This window comes from Tamandua tetradactyla, chromosome 19, assembly GCF_023851605.1.
Source record: "Tamandua tetradactyla isolate mTamTet1 chromosome 19, mTamTet1.pri, whole genome shotgun sequence".
NCBI lineage: Eukaryota > Metazoa > Chordata > Mammalia > Pilosa > Myrmecophagidae > Tamandua > Tamandua tetradactyla.
In genome coordinates this window covers 3,499,585-3,517,419 of record NC_135345.1, presented here as the reverse complement: position 1 = coordinate 3,517,419, position 17,835 = coordinate 3,499,585, and the positions used below count along the sequence as shown (strand labels likewise).

Genomic DNA, 17,835 nt, shown 5'->3' with positions numbered 1-17,835 from the left:
AAGGCTAGCACTATTAGATCGGTTTTTTGGCATGTGACCCAACTTTTACTTCTTACAGCTTCTAAAATGCAAATACATAAAAGGTAATGATAAATATATGGCTTTTGAAATAAATGTGTAAAGATACAGTTCATAACAAAGTACAAAAAAAGGTAGAGAAATAGGAACACTGTAAATGCCATTGAGTTGTCAAGATTGTTACAGAATTAGGGTGATAAATTTAAGCCTCGTAATAATTACAAACAGAATATCTGAAAAATATACAGAGAGCTAAATGGGAAGGAATTCAAATTGGTATAATTCAATAAAGCAACTAAATATGAAAATTGGCATTTACGGCAGAATTGAGGGACAGAAAGGGTAAAAAACTTATAAAGGCCAAATAGCAAAATTGCAAAAGTAGTTACTTTAAAGGTATATGAATTAAACCCCACAGTCAAAAGGCAGAGACTGATAGAATGGATAAAAAAGCATAACCCAACTATACACTGTTTACGAGAGATTTACTTAAAATTCAAAGACACAAGTGGGTTGACTACCAGCTCTACTAGCATAAGATAAAATAGACTTCAGGTCAAAATTAGTTATGGAAGGATAAAGAAGGTGATAATACACTGACGATGAGACCTATTCAACAGAATTATAAATACATGTACACCTACAGGCAGAGCCCCAATGTATACAGAAGGGAGAAATAAAAGCTTCTACATTAACAGTAGAAGACATCATTACACCTCTTTCAATAACAGACAGAACCTTTAGACAGTAGATCAATAAAGAAACATAAGACCTGAGTGATAGTATAAGCCATCTAGACCTAACATCTAGAACATGTTACCCAACAGCAGAGTATATACTCTTCTCTAGTGCACCCAGGTCATTTTCTAGCATAGAAAACAAGTCACAAACAAGTCTCAATAAATTCGAAAATACAGAAATCATACAATGCATTTTTTCTAACCACAAAGGAATGAAGCTAGAATAATAGAGGGAAAATTGGAAAATTCATAAATACATGGAAATTAAATAACACACAAACAACCAATAGGTAAAAGAAGAAATCACAAGAGAAATTAGGAGAGGCACAATGTATCAAAATTTATGGGATGCAGCAAAGGCAGTGGTGAGAGGAATATAGTTCTAAATGCTTACAAATAAAAACAAGAAGACCTTGAATCTGAGACCTAACCTCACATCTGGAGAATCTAGAAAAAGATAAGTCTAAACTCAAAATGAGCAGAAGGAAGGAAATAACAAAGATGAGAGCAGAGATAAATGAAATAGAGAATTTAAAAAAAAGAGAGAGAAACAATGAACTCAAAAGTTGATTCTTTTAGGCGGGCCACAGTGGCTCAGCAGGCAGAGTTCTTGCCTGCCATGCTGGAGACCTGGGTTCGATTCCTGGGGCCTGCCCATGTGGAAAAAAAAACTGATTCTTTAAACCTCTTTTGTTGCTCAGATGTGGCCTCTCTAAGCCCAACTCAGCAGGTGAACTCACCGCCCTCCCCACCACATGGGACATGACTCCCAGCGTGTAGTCTCCCTGGAAATATGGGACCTGCCTCTTGGGATGAGCCGGGACCTGGCATCATGGGATTGAGAAAGCCTTCTTGACCAATATGGGGAAAAGGGAAATGAGACAAAATAAACTTTCAGTGGCTGAGAGATTCCAAACAGAGTCGAGAGGCTATCCTGGAGGTTATTCTTACGCATTATATAATATCCCTTTTTAGTTTAGGGTGTACTGGAGCGGCTGTAGGGAAGTACCTGAAATGTTGAGCTGTGTTCTGTAGCTTTGATTCTTGAAGACAACTGTATAAAGATACAGCTTTTACAATGTGACTGTGTGATTGTGAAAACTCTGTATCTGATGCTCCCTTTATCCATGGTATGGACAGATGAGTAAAAAATTAAGAACAAAAATAGATAAATAATAGGGGACAGGATAAAGAGTAAAAACAAAAATTGGGTAGATTGAAATACCAGTGGTCAAAGAGAGGGAAGGGTAAGGGGTATGGGGTATGTCAGTTTTTCCTTTAATTTTGTTTTTCTGGAGTGATATAAATGTTCTAAAAATGATCATGGTGATGAGTACACAACTATGTGATGATATTGTAAGCCCCTGACTATATACTTTGGATGGACTGTATGTGTGTGAAGATATCTCAATAAAATATATATATTTTAAAGTTGGTTCTTTGAGAAGATAAAACAATGGAAAAATCTTCAGCTAGACTGACAAAGGAAAAAGAGGATGCAAATAACCAAAAAAAAAGCAGAAAAAATGAAAGAAGAGACATTACTCAAAAACCCATAGAAATAAAAAGCATTATAGGATGACACTATGAATAAATGCATCCCAACAAATGAGATGAAGTGGACAAATTCCTAGAAGCACACAAACTACCTCCACGGAATGAAGAGGAAATAAAACATCTCAACCAACCAATAACAAGTAAAGACATTAAATCACTAATAATTCTCAAAAGCCAAACAAAGAAAAACCCAGGACCAGATGGCTCCAGTGGTGAATTTTACCAACTAGTCAAAGAGAGAACGTGACTGCTGACACTGCTCAAACTCCGCTGCGACGACTGAAGAGGGCACATCCTAGCTCGTCCCATGAGGCCAGCGTCGCTTCAAACACCACAGCCAGATAAAGACATCAGAAGGAAAGAAATTATACACCCTTTGAACATATATGTAAAAATCCTCAACAAAGTGTTAGGAAACTGAATTCAACAGCACATTAAAAACCTATATAACACGGGGCGGGTAGGGGTTGTAAGGGTAGCTCAGCGGTAGGATTCTCACCTGCCATGTGGGCGACCTGGGTTCAACTGCCGGTCCATGCACTTCCCAAAAAAACAAACAAATAAGCAAAACAAACAAACAAAAACTCAACAACTGATGCTGCAGTAACAGGATACTCACATGGAAACATAATAAAATGTGACCCTGTCATACAGCATACAAAAAGGAAAAACAAAAAACTTTTACATGATCAAGTGGGATTTATCCCAGTTATGCAAGGGTCATTAAACACAAGAAAATTAATCAGGGGATTATACCACATTAATAAATCAAAGGAAAAAAAACACATGATCAACTCAATTGATGCAGAAAAGATGTGACAAAAATCCAATACCCTCTTTTTATAGAAACGCCTATAAAACGAGGAATAGAAGTGTCAATGGTGGAAGACTGAAACCTTTCCCTCTAAGATCTGGAACAAGACAAGGATGCCCAGTGTCATCATTGTTACTCAGAATTGTTCTGGAAGTTCTAGCCGGAGCAATTAGGCTAGAAAAAGAAATAAAAGGTATCTAGGGAAAGGAAGAAGGAAAAACTCTCCCTATTTGCAGATGAAATGATCCCATACAGAGAAAATTTCCAACAAAGCTACTAGAATTTTTTAGCAAATTCGCAGGGTACAAGATCATCATGAAAAAAATCACTGTAGTGTTTCCATACATGAGTAGTGAAGAAGTAGAAAAAGAAATAAAGAAAAATAATCCATTTATAATAGCAACTAAAAAGAAACAAATATCTAGGAATAAATCTAACCAAGGATATTAAAAGACTTGTACAGAGGAAACTATAAAACATTATAAAAGGAGATCAAAGAAGAATTAAATAAATGAAAAGACATTCTGTGGTCACGGATTGGAAGACCAAATATTGTTAGTATGTGTCAGTTCTATCCAAAATGATTTACAGATTCAATGCAACATTAATAAAAATTCCAGCAGCTTTCTTTTTAGAAATGGAAAAGCCAATCATTAAATTTATATGAAGGATAAAGGACTCCCCCCCCAAACAGCCAAAACCATCTTGAAAATGAATGAAGTTGGGGAACTCAGGCTTCCCAGTTATGAAGTTTATTACAAAGCTATTGTAATCAAAATAGCATATTTAACAAATTTTAAATATGTTAAAATTTTTAACATTTTGACTAGGGAATCATTATATTGATATTTCTTGCTAGTCCCTAGTATATTAAAACAGCTAGAAGGAAATTGTGGAACTGTAAACCATATCATACTTTGAAATTTTCTCTATAACTATTTGTTAAACTGTACTTTGAAATTTATCACTTTTCTGCATATGTATTTCACAATAAAAAATATTTAAAAAAATAGCAAGGTACTGGCACAAGGATAGGCATATAGACCAATGGGATCAAACTGAAAGTCCAGAAATAAACCCTCACATCTATGGCCAATTGAGTTTTTCTTTTTTTTACCAGAGTGGCAAATCTACTCAACGGGGAAAGGACAGTCTCTCCAACAAATGGTGCTGGGAAAACTAGATCTCTATATAAAGAAAGATGGTGGACCCCATCTCACAATGGATACAGAAATTAACTCTAAATGAATGAAGAAAAAAACTAAATATGAGACCCAAAACTACAAAAAACCTAGAAGAAAACACGGGGAAGCATCTTCAGGATCTTTTATTAGGCAATGGTTTCTTAGATTTCTCACCAAAAGCACAATAAGCAAAATTAAAAATAAATAAATGGGACTTCAACAAAGTTAAAAACTTTTTTACACGAAAGTAAAAAGGCAACATTAGAATAGGGGGATTATTTGGAAACTACATATCCAATAAGGTTTGACTATCCATAATATGTAAAGAAGCCCTACAACTTAACAATCAAAGGCAAACAACCCAGTTTAAAAATGGGCAAAAGACTTGAATAGTAATGTCTTCGAAGAGGATATACAAATGGTGAATAATCACATGAAAAAATGTTCACCATCATTACTCATCAGAGAAATGCAAATTGAAACCACAATGAGATACCATTTCACACCAAGGAGAACAGCTACTATTTTTAAAAATGTAAAATAAGTGTTGGGGAGGCTGTGGAGAAATAGGAACACTCATTCATTGCTGGTGGGAATGTAAAATGGTGCAACCGCTGTGGAAGACAGACTGATGGCTCCTCAGAAACAAAGTACAGAATTACTATATGACCCAGTGTGCTGGTGTGAAAGGATGTATGAACCCTAGAAAAGCCATGATTCAATCCTAATCCCATTTTGTAAAGGCAGCCGTATCTTCTAATCCCTAGTCAGCACTGTATGTTTGAAGCTGTAATGAGATCATCTCCCTAGAGATTTGACTCAATCAAGAGTGGTTGTTAAACTGGATTAGGTGGAGACGTGTCTCCACCCATTCGGGTGGGTCTTGATTAGTTTACTGGAATCCTATAAAAGAGGAAACATTGTGGAGAATGAGGAGATTCTGAGAGAGCAGAAGGACATAGCCATGAGAAGCAGAGAGTTCATCAGCCAGTGACCTTTGGAAATGAAGAAGGAAAACGCCTCCCGGGGAGCTTCATGAAGGGAAGCCAGGAGAGAAGCTAGCAAATGATGCTGTGTTCACCATGTGTCCTTCCAGCTGAGAGAGAAGCCCTGACCGTGTTCACCATGTGCCTTCTCACTTGAGAGAGAAACTCTGAACTTCATCGGCCTTCTTGAACTAAGGTATCTTTCCATGGATGACTCTGACTGGACATTTCTATAGACTGGTTTTAATTAGGACATTTTCTCGGCCTTAAAACTGTAAACTAGCAACTTATTACATTCCCCCTTTTAAAAGACATTCTGCTTCTGGTATACTGCATTCTGGCAGCTAGCAGACTAGAGCACCCAGCAATCCCACTACTAAGTATATACTAAAAAACACGGAAAAGCAGGGGCTGGAACGTCTCTCTTCATACCAATGTTCATAGTGGCATTATTCACAAGTGCCAAAAGACGGAAGCCTCTCAAGTGTCCCTTAACAAATGAATGGATAACCGAAGTGCGGTGCAGACACAACAGAGTATTAGGCACTCATAAAAGGGATTAGAGTCTGACACATGCAAGGACATGGGTGAACCCTGAAGACATGTGGAGTGAAACAAGCCCACACACGAAGGACACATACTGCCTGACGTCACTGATATGTAACAAGTAGGGTGAGCAAATCACAGAGTTTTCTCATGACCAGAGACACATGTCACTAGGGGCTGGAGAGGGCCAGGAGTTAAAGCTTAATTGGTCTGGAAGGACTGTGTGGTGTATAAACATATCTCAATAAACTGCATTAAAATTATTATTTTTTTAGTTTCTAATTAATTTCTGTTGGGGATGAGAGAAAAGCTGTGGTGCTGGAGGATGTTGATTAGCTGCAAAACACTGACTGTAATTAACACCACTGATTTCTATATCGGAATGTAGCCAAAGGGGGAAATTTTAGGTTGTATGTATGTTACTGGAATCAAAAATTTTAAAAAGATACATAGGACCACACACCACAGTGGTCCCTAATGCAAACCACGGGCCACAGTTAACGGTATAATTATAATGGTATGGTTTCATCACCTGTAACAAAGGCGCCACACTAATGCAAGGTGCTAATTAAGGGGAAATCTATATTGGGATGGTTGTATATGGGGACTCTGCATTTTCTACATGGTTTTTCTGTAAACCTACCACTTCTCTAAGAAAAATATAAATAAAAATTCTTTTTTTAAAAGAGCAAGGCAACCAGAAAAGAGAGCACTATCTCATACCATGAACCTCAAACAAGAAAAAGGAAAAAGAGAAATCAAGAAGGGTGAGAAAGGAAAAAAGGTTCTGGCAGGTTGTGTGAGTTGTCCATCTGTCCGACCGCCCGTGGGTTCCCAGCAGTCACTCTGGGGAAGGAAGGTGAGTCAACAGCAACCAGAACATTCTCGCTAGTGTGGGACAGTGGGGAGGATGCAGGAACTCAAGGTGGGCGGGTGAATGAATAAAGAGAAGGATGGGGGGTACATGTGTGGATGGACAGAAGGCACGCAGAAGACAAGCACAAGATTTGGTATGCTAGGAAATGGCCTAGAGAAGTTTCTTTCTCAGCGTTCTGTGAGAGAAGGGGGAGAACACAGAGCTAACAAGGCAAACTGAGGACAAACCCAGCACTGTTACAGAATCACTCAAGATTAGCAGCGTCGGACACATCTGAAAATCAAATTATTGATGCAGAAAAGGACATTCTCTCCCAAATTGTCTCCGGTGTATAATGAGAACCGACTTCGGCGAACAAGACCTGGGGATACAGAGCCCCCAGGCTTCTCAAGGGCCTCCACAGAGAACCACAGCCCAGACCCCAGGCCGGCGAGGGTGGTCAGAGGAGACCTGGGCAGGCGGACACCTCTGCCCTGGGGGCCGCGGGCACTCGGACTCTAAGGCCACCTCTAGGCAAAGGGACAGCGAGGAGGGAGGGCGGCTGGTGGCCTACCTGCCCCCCCACCCAGGGTCGATGCGCTGTGCCCACAGCCAAGACCACCTGCCCAGGTGTGCTCACACTCCCCTAGGACAACGCTGCCCCTTCTGAGCTGGGGGATTCGGACTGATCTTTGTTACCAGGTTCTGTGTACTGCTTTTTATTGCTTAAAATACTTATAACAAGTAGGTATCATTTTGCAAAACCAAAGTCATTTTCCTAAAATATTAAATACATAGTATACCAGCGGGAATACTGGAGGTTCAGCGCCTTGGTGGAAAGGTCCGGCTGTGGGGTCAGGCGGCCCCGCCTCCATGGCCTGCGGCGCAAACAGGACGGAGCATCTCCCGGAGCCAGCGAGCTGTCACGGGCCACACGGCCGCAGGGACCCCACCTCTGCCCCTTGCCCCACGCAGCGAGCACGACGAGGTGCAGGGGACCAGGGGACAGCAGCTTGGGGCGCCCCGCTCCCTGCCTGGCCGACCTCTCCCAGCCGGGCCTCCCGCGGAAACGCCCCTGGCCGTGGGCCTGTGGTCAGGGACCCCAGAGGTTCTGACGCGCCGCACCTCCAACCAGGACATTCCCACGTCTATATTTTGTTGAACGGGATTCACTAACTTTCATTTTTCTTCCAGAGGGTTTCATCACTAAAAAGTAAAATCTCTGAAAACTACTGTTCTAACCGAAGTCTCACTCTGCTGCTACCATGCATCATAAATGCCATAATGCAGTCATTTGTCCAACAAATATTTCTCAGCTAGCTAGGGGCTGTGCTGGGGACCGGCCACTGCCTGCAGAGGCCCATTCTAGAAGCACCAGCCACCGCCCCATGCAGGCCCCTTTCTAGCATGGGGGGAGGGTGGCAGCAAAGTCCAGTGATTCGGGGGACAATTAAACCCAGGACAGTTGAAAGAAAAGTGATGTTGGAAGGACAAGGGCACAGGAGATGGGCAGAGTGGGGCAGTGGGAAGAGTATGTGCCACGGGAGACCAAGGGCACCACCCAGAGACCAGGTGAGGGGGCCTGTGACAGGTGAGTCCACTGGGCCTGAAGGCCACCAGAGAGCACCTCATGGTGTATGAGGGACACAGAGCTCCATCGAAAGGCCTGGGCAGATCACTGAGGCTGCTCTGCGGGGAACACAGCGAAAGGGCAGGCGGTTCAGGCAAAGAGAGAGCAGAAGCAAAGCAGGGCTGTGGGCGGGGCCAGCAGAAGGGGGCGTGGCTGACAGAGGGGCGGGGCCGGTGGAGGAGCGGAGCCAGCAGGGGTGGAGGGCCGGAAGGGGGCGTGTCTGGTGGGTGGTGACCGATGGGGAGGGAAAAAGGCTGAGCTCCTTCTCTGCAAAGGAGGGGTGGAGCCCCAAGCCCGGCTTCACCCAGGCCTTTAGAGACTGCGAGGAAAACGCTTGGGGAGGGGGGGACTCGAGTTAAATGTGGGGTATAGATGAAGCAGTCAAAGCAGTGGGTGTGTGTGTGCGTGTGTGAGAGAGACATCCAAGTGCAAGGATCCCCTAAGAGCCAGGGTGGCACGTGGACGTGGGCCAGTACAGGAGCGCCTCCTGTTGATGGTCTTGGTTTCTCAACTTCAGAAGACTTATCCAGCAACGGCAACACAGCCTCCCTTGGAGGGTGTGTGCGCGGGTGGGGTCGGGGCTCTGCAAAGCTGCCTGGCAGAATAAAAAGAAAAAGAAGTAAAATGTGGGAATGAGCTATTATTACAACGGGGCTGCACTGTGCAAAACCCCAGGGGCAGGGAAATGAAAAGTTCTTTTTTCCATCAACACCTGGAAGGTTACCACTATAATCTCGTTCCAGGCCAGCCTCAAGCTTCCGTATGAACCATCTGAATAACTTCCCACAAGGCAGATCGTGACAGTTTTCAGCCATCTATAACTGCTGGAATGTTCCTCCTTTTCCTGTCTCCCCAAAAACTCGCCCTCCCCAGTGACGAACCTCTCATTCTTCTCGCACAGAACCCCCTCTGCCCACAGGAGGGGCCACTCTGGGCTGCCCTCATTCTGAAAGAGTGAAGAACTACACTGCAAGTTGCCAGGGGTGCAGCCACGGCATCGTCAGCTTCCTTTAGGAGAAAGCCCAGAACTACACAAGAGCATCACAACAGAAGGATGGCAGGGAACGCCGACTAGAGAAGTTAGAGTCCAAATCATCTCAGTGGCATGGCCAAGTGGACACAAAATATATTTGAGTGAATTATGTGTTAGTCACCGGAACCCGACTGGATGGCCAGGTAGGGCCAGCCCCCACCTTGGCTGTGGAGTCACTGCTTAGAGCTGGGAGCACCCTGACCCCACAGAAGCAGCCTGGTACTGGAGTCCCCAGTCACCCCCAGTCAACTGAGGGTGCCTCAGGGCCTCACCAGGAATGTGAAAACATCTCTGAGAACACTTTCCGAGTTTCCGCCTGGGTCCTCTCCACCAGCTCCTGTCCACTGTGGTGAAAGATGGGCAGGCGAGGTCCCCTCTTTCAGCCCCGGGCAGGGAGAGTTCCAGCCCTCATAGGTCAAGTGGGGAGGTCAGAACACTAGGGGGTGGGGGGCTCAGGAATGCGGGTCCAGAGCAGGACCTGGGGTTCTGAGTAGGACGGGGCTAGAGAAAGAGAGTGGGCATGGGGGCATGGGGGTCCAGGCTGGGGTCAGGCAGACCTGGGCGAGGCCCCACATACTGAACTCAGTATCCACATGACCTTGAACAATTTGCCCTCCTGTGCCTCAGTGTCCTTCCCTGTAAAAAACAGAATATAGTATGTACCTCCCAGAATTAAGATGCAAATGTAATAACCTTTTTTAGGCTCATAATCAGAAAAGGCATTCAAGACAGAAAAATAATTAAAAGCCTAGAAATGTGAGTAAGTAAAGCACGTATGAGCCGTCTGGCACACTTCCTGAATTTCAGGGGGAGTTCATCAGATAGCCACCCTATCCCTTCTCTCCCTGCCTCTGTTTGGGAGGTCTCTGCAGGGAGGAGGGAGAGTCCATTCCTGGTGGCAGCAGGGTCTGAAGAGAAAGAGAGGGAGGGACCAGAGGGGCAGGGAACCCCCACACGGGGAGGGGAGATCCACTGCCCCCACAAGACTCCGCTTCCTCCAGAGTGGACTCCCGGGGCTCGGGTGGGGCTGTCAGAAGCAGTCCTACCTGGCAAATCTAAGGAGTTTTTTTAAAAAGCCATAGAATGACCTACACAAGGAAACTACCTGGATTTCCTTGTATCTATTGCTGACAGAAGAAAACTAAAGATGGATAAATAATAATATTCATGATTAAACTGAATATATTAAATAAACCTCTCAAATTCAGCAATTTCCTACAGAAATGAATGTCTTCTGCCAGAAAAGATCAGGTAGAATACAGGAGAAATGCCAAGCATGAAGAGAATATTACAAAAATCACCCACTTCTACTGGATTTGGTTACAGGTCCTATTTCTTTTCATGAAGGAAAATTTTCCCACTCCCAGATTAAGACTGATTAGATGACATGATCAGTATTATATATAAAGCAGGTAACATAATTCCTTTTACTTAAAAGCAAATAAACAAACAAAAACAATGAACACAGAGTAGGGGCTCTGGCTTCCTGTGGGACCTTCCTGTGCCTGGAGGTCTCTAAGCCCCCTCCTCTCCATTAGAAGCAGCCCTTTCTGAGGTCAGTGACTAAAGCCAGCAGTCATGGGACTACAGCAAGTTTCAAGAAACTGCGCTGAGTTTCTCTTCAGCTCTGGAATCAGGCCGCCCACTGGCCATGCCCTAGCTGGGCGCCTCCTGCTTCCAGCAGCAATGCTTCACAGCCGCACCCAGAGGTTAAATGAAAATTAAGGGCTGAAGGATACCTTTTGATAAATCACATATTTCAACTCTCATAGGCAGGAAAATAAACTAAGAACAGATGAAAATCTTATGCGTACAGAAGCATGGAACCTAGAAGCAACTCACTGCTCCTTTAAGACAATCACTGGGTTGAAATGCCCAGAGCAGTGAAGGCCTCTAAGGCGAACTGAGGTCTCAGCTCTGCCTTTCGAAGCAGTCCCCGAGAAGAGTTCCATGTATAGGTCAGTTAAAGGCAGAACATTTTCGATTCATCTTCATCTCCAACTGTCCATTTATAACCCATCTACTATACCTCCCCTGAGAAAAGATTTAGCAACTGAAAGTGTCATCCAAATTTCCAGAACTGCTCAAATTAGCAAGAAGTCTGAAATCATTCCTAACTTGCTGATTCAAAAGCTGGTTATACAACCACCAGCAGCCGCAGCACGTCCCGGCTTGCCAGGCCCAGGCAGGGGAGGCGAGGAGCCCAGGTGAGGCGCCCAGGTGAGACACGACCAGGCCGCCGCCCAAGGGCCCAGGCCTCCTGGCGCCCACTCAGGTGGATGCGTCCCCGGGGTGCCGGCCCACCAGCCCAAAGTCCACGGAAAATGACCCGCGGCACCAGACAAGGGCTGCGGGCAGCCTCTCCAGGAGTTGGACCAAACACTGTCACACGTGGAAACTTCACCAAAAGCAACACAAAGAGCCATGAGAGGCTGTGACTTACCCCCGTCGGACACGGTTGCAGACTGCAAGAAAAGAGAGAGAGACATGAGTTAATGAGGCCGCATGGCAGAGCCCGGGAACGCGCGGCCGGAGGAGCGCAGCTGGGAGGCTCTCCAGGTGAACCCAGCGCGGGGCAGGGAGGCCAGCACCGCCCCACCTGCGCGGAGCCCCGCCCCGGCCCGCCCCGGCCCGCCCCAGCCCAGCCCGGTGTCCGAGAGTCCCACTGGGCATCAGGGCGGGGAGGCAGCTGGGCTGGACCACCCCGAGGGACACACGCGCCCACCCTCGGCGCCCCCTTCCCGGGCGCCCGCCCCCCGCCCCCCTCCTCATGCCTGCCCCGGCGCCCCGCCCCCCACTTCAGGTGTACGGCTGAGCCAGGTGTACTGCTGCCGCCCCCACTTCACACTGGCAGAACCTGGGGCCCAGGGAGGTGAGCTCCTCCCCGAGGTGGCCCAGCTGGTAGGCTGCAGAGGACCCCAACCCCGACGAGGGCCACACCAGCACCAAGAGGGGCGCTTCCAAGGGGAGGGGTTGGGAGCAGGCAGGAGGGTGGAAGGACCAGGGCAGTGTTAGGGCGCCAGGGAGGGTAGGCTGGACCCGGCGTTCCGGGGACGTTGACCCCGAGGAGGCCTTGACCGGGTTCTGGAATGAGTGACTTCCCACATCCACAAAGCAACGGGCAGGGCGGGCGATGGCTCAGTGGCTGAGTTCTTGCCTGCCGGGCCAGAGACCCGGGTTCGATTCCCGGTGCATGTCCATGCAAAAAAAAAAAAAAAAGAAGGGAAAAAAGCAAAAAGCAACAGGTGGGGCTTAGGTTGAAGTGTCCCCGGGACGGCTGGAAGGCAGCGGCAGGCCAGCTCAGAGGAGAAGCCCACGTAGGTGTGGGGGCAGCCAGGGCTGAGGACAGGGGAGAAGGCCACTCCCCCCAGGGCAAGGCGGAAGGGGGTGGGGGCAGGAAGGGGCACTGGGGGTTCGGGGCGCAGCGTCAGCGGCCAGAGTCAACATGCCGCCCTCTTGAGACGTCCCCATCCGGGTACGGACAGGGCTCCAAGGAGCAGCTTAGGGGCAGAAGGAGAACACCGCAAGGACAAAATTCCACTGGACAGACAGGTGTTTCATATCACCTATGCTGCCTTGAAATCCACAGGACGCGGCAGGGCCAGGGGTGGGGCGAGGAGTGGGTGCCACAACGGGAGGATGCTGCCTGCCTCTCCCGGGTGCAGGGCGAGCCCCCCCCACCACCGTGGGCCCAAGCTCCTTTCCTGGAGGGCCGCCTGGGCCCTTTCTTGCTGCGGCCCTCAGCCTGGGCCTGCTGAAGGGCTCACACATCTGTCCTCTCGGTAGCTCACAGGTGAGACCAGGCAGGGGCACCTCAGGAAGGCTTTGCCACAGGCCCAGGTGGCAGGAAGGCAGCAAACAAGGAGAGCTAGGACTGAACGGTGGCTTTAAACCAGAGCAGGGCCTCTTCAGCTGGGGGCTGCCAAGGAGCAGACCCCCTAAAGCCACCAAATGGTTCTCAGGGGAAGGGGACTCTCAAAGACAAGGAGCCAAGGCTTCAGTTTAAGTCCACCTTTCTCAAGAGAAACACCCATGCCTCTCAACAGTGGGGGACTAAAAATGTGTATGTGCAGTTAAAATTTTAAAAATTGTTCTACAGGTCACTGGTATTTGGTTCTTTCTGTATGATGTCCTGTCCCCCAGTCTCAGAACCCCCCAAACTCTGCCTCCCAGCATGACCCTCGCACCCTCCAAGCAGACCTGTGAGGTTAGGGGAGCCAACCACCCATGCTCCCAGAGAGGGGATAACCTGGAGAAGCCCCTACAGGCGGTTCTAGAACTGAGCTTTGTCGCCATTTCAAGCCATCACAGGTCCTGGGTTCAGGAATATAAAAATTCCATTTCAGAGCATCCTGGCACCACCTCATCCATCCATTTCTCATCAGTAAAAATACAAGCAGTTATATGTCCAGTTACTAATTTTTTTTTTTCAGTTACTAAATTTTAATGTTTGGACAGAAAGGTCAAAGTGCGGTTAGGCCGCAGCCCCAGGCCTCCCCCCCCACCCCCAGCCTGCAGGGGCTGTGGGCTGTTGACAGGTACACCGTGCAAAGCTGTTTTTCGTTTCCATGTTCACAATAATTCATCTACCATCACGTTACACGTCTCAACAATATCAAGGCAAATTATTCCCTGGAGGTTGTAGGAAAACCTGCAAAGCCATACACAAAATCAGAAATGCTGTCAATACCATCTGAAAATGAACCATGAACATCAACTTTGTAAAGATGAAGGTGGTAGCTCACCTCATGCTACAAGCATATTAAAAGTAAATTCTCAACATAAAGCAGATTGATCAAAGTGCAGTAGAAAATCTCTACGCACACTGCATTTACATCTCAGAATTAATGGAAACTCAGGAATCAGGAGAGAGTGAAGAAGGGGCCACTGGGAGCAGGAGGGCAGAGAGGCCGTGGGGGGTGGGGGCCGTGCTGGGCGTGGGGGGCAGGGGCTGGGTCAGCTGCACCTCGGGGAGGCCCTTCATCACCGCAGACCTCATCCAGGATACAGCTACTGTCCCACAAGCCTTTTGCTGCTTGGAACAGTTTTACATTTACAGAGAAATGGCAAAGAAAGTACACAAACAAACATTTTTTTAATATACACCTGGTCCGCAGAAGGGACATCTCCGAGGGAGAGAAGAGGGGAAGGAAGGGAATTTGCAGTTGGCAAATGCCAATGCCTCTGGGACTCTGCAATCGGAGCCTGAGCCCAGCCCTGTGGGCCCACTGAGTCAGAGACCCAGCCAAGCCGAGTTCCTCAAAGGCGGTAGAGAGAGGCCCTGGCTCCAGGCAGCAGCAAACACACATCCTTCCGGGAAGAAAGCATCCCAGCTGAGGCCCTCAGGAGTTCCAAAGAGCAAGCCCACCCAAATGTAAGTTCATGATCCAAAATCACCAAAACCCAAGTAGAAACCCACCATGAGCAAGGAAGTCAGTAGAAACAACAATCCACAGAGTCTTGGATATTAGAAAAATTTAACAGAATATAATGTCCAATGGCTACAATATCATAAAGAAATAAAAGTTGCAATAAAAACAAGCAAGTAATACACTATAAAATTTGCCGGGGGGGGGGGGGTGTTGAAAATAACCATATAGAACGGTTGGCAATGAAACATCCAATTGTTGAAATTAAAGATTCAACAGAGAGGTTAAACTGAGATCAGATGACTGATGAGAGAATCTGGGAATAAGAGTCATAGAATTGACTCTAGAATTTGGAAGTAAGTGTAAGAATCACACTGATTGCAGCAGAGACAGAGACACAGAAAATCAGAAGTGAAGATTAAGGGACAGAGAATAGAATGAACAAGAAGTAATGTACGTCTGATAAGAACCCCAGAGAGATTGGGGTGCAGTGGTTTGAAGCTGCATGTGCCCTAGAAAAACAAGTTCTTCGATTTGACCCATTCCTGTGGGCGTGCACCCATCCTCAGTCGGACCTTCTGAGGAGGCTGCTGCAGCCAAGGGGAGGCCCACCCCATTAGGGTGCGTTTTAATGCCCTTACTGGAGTCCTTTACAGGAGAGTGCGATACAGAGAGAGAGAGAGAAAGCCATAGAAGCCCAGAGATGAATCGAGGAAAGCTGGGAAGAAGGGGGAGGCCAGCAGAGGTGCTGCACGCCTGGCTGGGTGGCACGGGAGCCCAGGACCACCGGAGCCTGTCTTCAGGAGAAAGCATCGCCTTGATGATGCCTTGATTTGGACATTTTCCCAGCCTCAAACTGAAACGAATAAATTCCCACTGTTTAAGCCACCCCGTTTCACTGTATTTCCTTGAACAGCCTAGGAAACTAAAACAGGAGGGGTGGAGAAATGCTGAGAGGAATCCACTGCCTACCCGGAGATGTAAGCCTAGCAAACCCTTTCAAGAATGAGAGGTAAGAAGGGGTGTTCATGGCAGACCTTCCCTTAGGAGCATCTAAGGGGGTGCCAGGAAGAGGACCCAGATGTCTCCGGGGCTTCCAGTTGGGCCTCCGTGGCTCAGGGGTGTCAAAGGGGCTCCCATCTCTGGGCTGCAACCCCAAATGGTGTGTCACTTTCCCTTTCCTCAAAAGTATCCTTTCCAATCCCAAAATCCAAGGAAGCGCTAGGCATCAGGAGAGCCGTGAGGCGGTGGGCTCTCGGTCCCAGGGGCTTGCCTGGAGGGGTGCCCGAGCGCTCTGAGGTCACCCCTCCCCATCTTCCCAGGCCCTATGCTCTCAATAACAGGACTCCATGAAGACAAGATGCTGAGCTCATCTGAGAGCCAGGCGCTCTGTCTTCTCTGCTCACCACTGCTTCTCCTGGCAGCTGATTTATCCAACCAAACGCTCACCTAGAAGAAAGCTCTACGTGGCCACTTTTTAACATTACCTGGTCCCTCCACATATACACATGCTTGGAGAAGTGGGGGATGACGTTTCCTGGCCATTAATATTTCACTTCCTAATTTATGTTCTATGGGTGAAACACCCCAGGCATGGCCACTCATTCTCTCTGGACTCCAAGCCAGGTGGGGAGCATGTCGTCAAGGAGACACCATTCTAAGGGGGCAAAGGGCAGAGGAGAGGCAGAGGCTGTAGGCTCCAGCTGCCAGGGATGAGCCGGAATGAGCCGGAAAGAGTGGGGCACCCTGTGGTTGGCGGCAAGCGCATGGAGTTGGGGTGCAGGGTGAGGAGGTACAGGGCTGACCTGCCTGACAATGGGGGACCTGGGAGAGCAGTTAACCCCAAATCATTTCTGTCTGCCTTGGCTTCACCTCGGTTTGCATTTTTGGAACATGTGCTGACAAGAGGGGAAACAAAGGCAGGGATTCTGAAACTACCACAGATAATTCCACAAATGATAAGGAGAATGCCCTGCTCAGCATGACAAAGCTAGCTACTCCCAAATTTCATGGCAAACTGTGAGCACTACAAAAACTTCATAAATTAAAACTTAACATTCACAATGTTTATTCTGATAGCCGGTACAAAAGTGTATTAATAACTTGTTTTCATTAGCTTGTACTTCTTGGGTCCTTCCCAAATTCCCATTTCTACACGCTATACTCTCCAAAAAAGTACAGCCACAGAAACGAAGCCAGCAGTGAAAAAAGTCCTCGCAAGTTAGCATTTTTCCTGACAACTTCAACCTCTAACGCTAAGGACTGTAAAATTAAACAGCTCTAAAACTTTCCATAACGAGCCTCCAACATTGGAACTTGTGTTAAATAAATATATTTTATTACAAAGAAACTTAGAAAATATTTTAGATATGCAATATATGTGTAAACAATCTCCATTCCTCAAAGAGTCAGCCTCATAAATTTGATATTAAGTGGAAATTTATTTGGATTTGTCCTTAGCAGGAAATTGGTCTGGATTTCATACTTTGTGCAAATACGTTATTTTGAATTAATGACTATTGAAAACTTTGGGTGATTCATATGAAGAGTTATATGATGCGTCTAATCTTAACACTAGACAAATGGGATTATCATTTCCAAATTATTTTCGTATATAATAATATACAGTAATACAACATTTCAGTTTTGAGCCACTAACAAAATTTCTTACTTTGGACATAAAAAACATAAAATAATCACCTGATTCCTTCCTAAGAGAAGCAAAAGCCTGGAAGTTGCCTAAATGTATTACATGTTTTGAAAACAACAAGAGGAAATATAAATAATCCAAATGAAGGAAAACCTGAGCACCTAACAGTCCAATCTGTATTATTCAACATTTGTTTCTTCCTTTAAAAACATGACCTTGTGCATGGAAGGCAGCTGCCGGCTGGACTCGGGGCAGTGGAGACCCCAGGGGCACCGCGGTCTCAGCACACGCTCTGTGGGGTGGGTCTGCACCCAGGCCACCCACTCACCCCCCACGGCCTGCTCTGCCCTGGATGGACCTGTTCATCGGCCAGCGGCTCGCGAGCAGCAGCTGCTGTTTTATAAAAGAAATAACCTGGAAGAGAATAACAGAGAAAGAAACATGCCGAGTGT

General features: G+C 46.7%; 1 protein-coding gene across 3 annotated transcripts in view; it reads right to left on the bottom strand.

The window, feature by feature from the left end:
• RGS12 (regulator of G protein signaling 12) overlaps positions 1–17,835 on the bottom strand; it is a 177,442-nt gene that overhangs the window by 55,623 nt on the left and 103,984 nt on the right. For all 3 annotated transcript variants that reach the window (XM_077136288.1, XM_077136289.1, XM_077136290.1), the window contains exon 4: positions 11,808–11,829. In XM_077136288.1, coding sequence (XP_076992403.1) covers positions 11,808–11,829 — 22 coding nt within the window. The remainder of the gene's footprint in view (positions 1–11,807; positions 11,830–17,835) is intronic.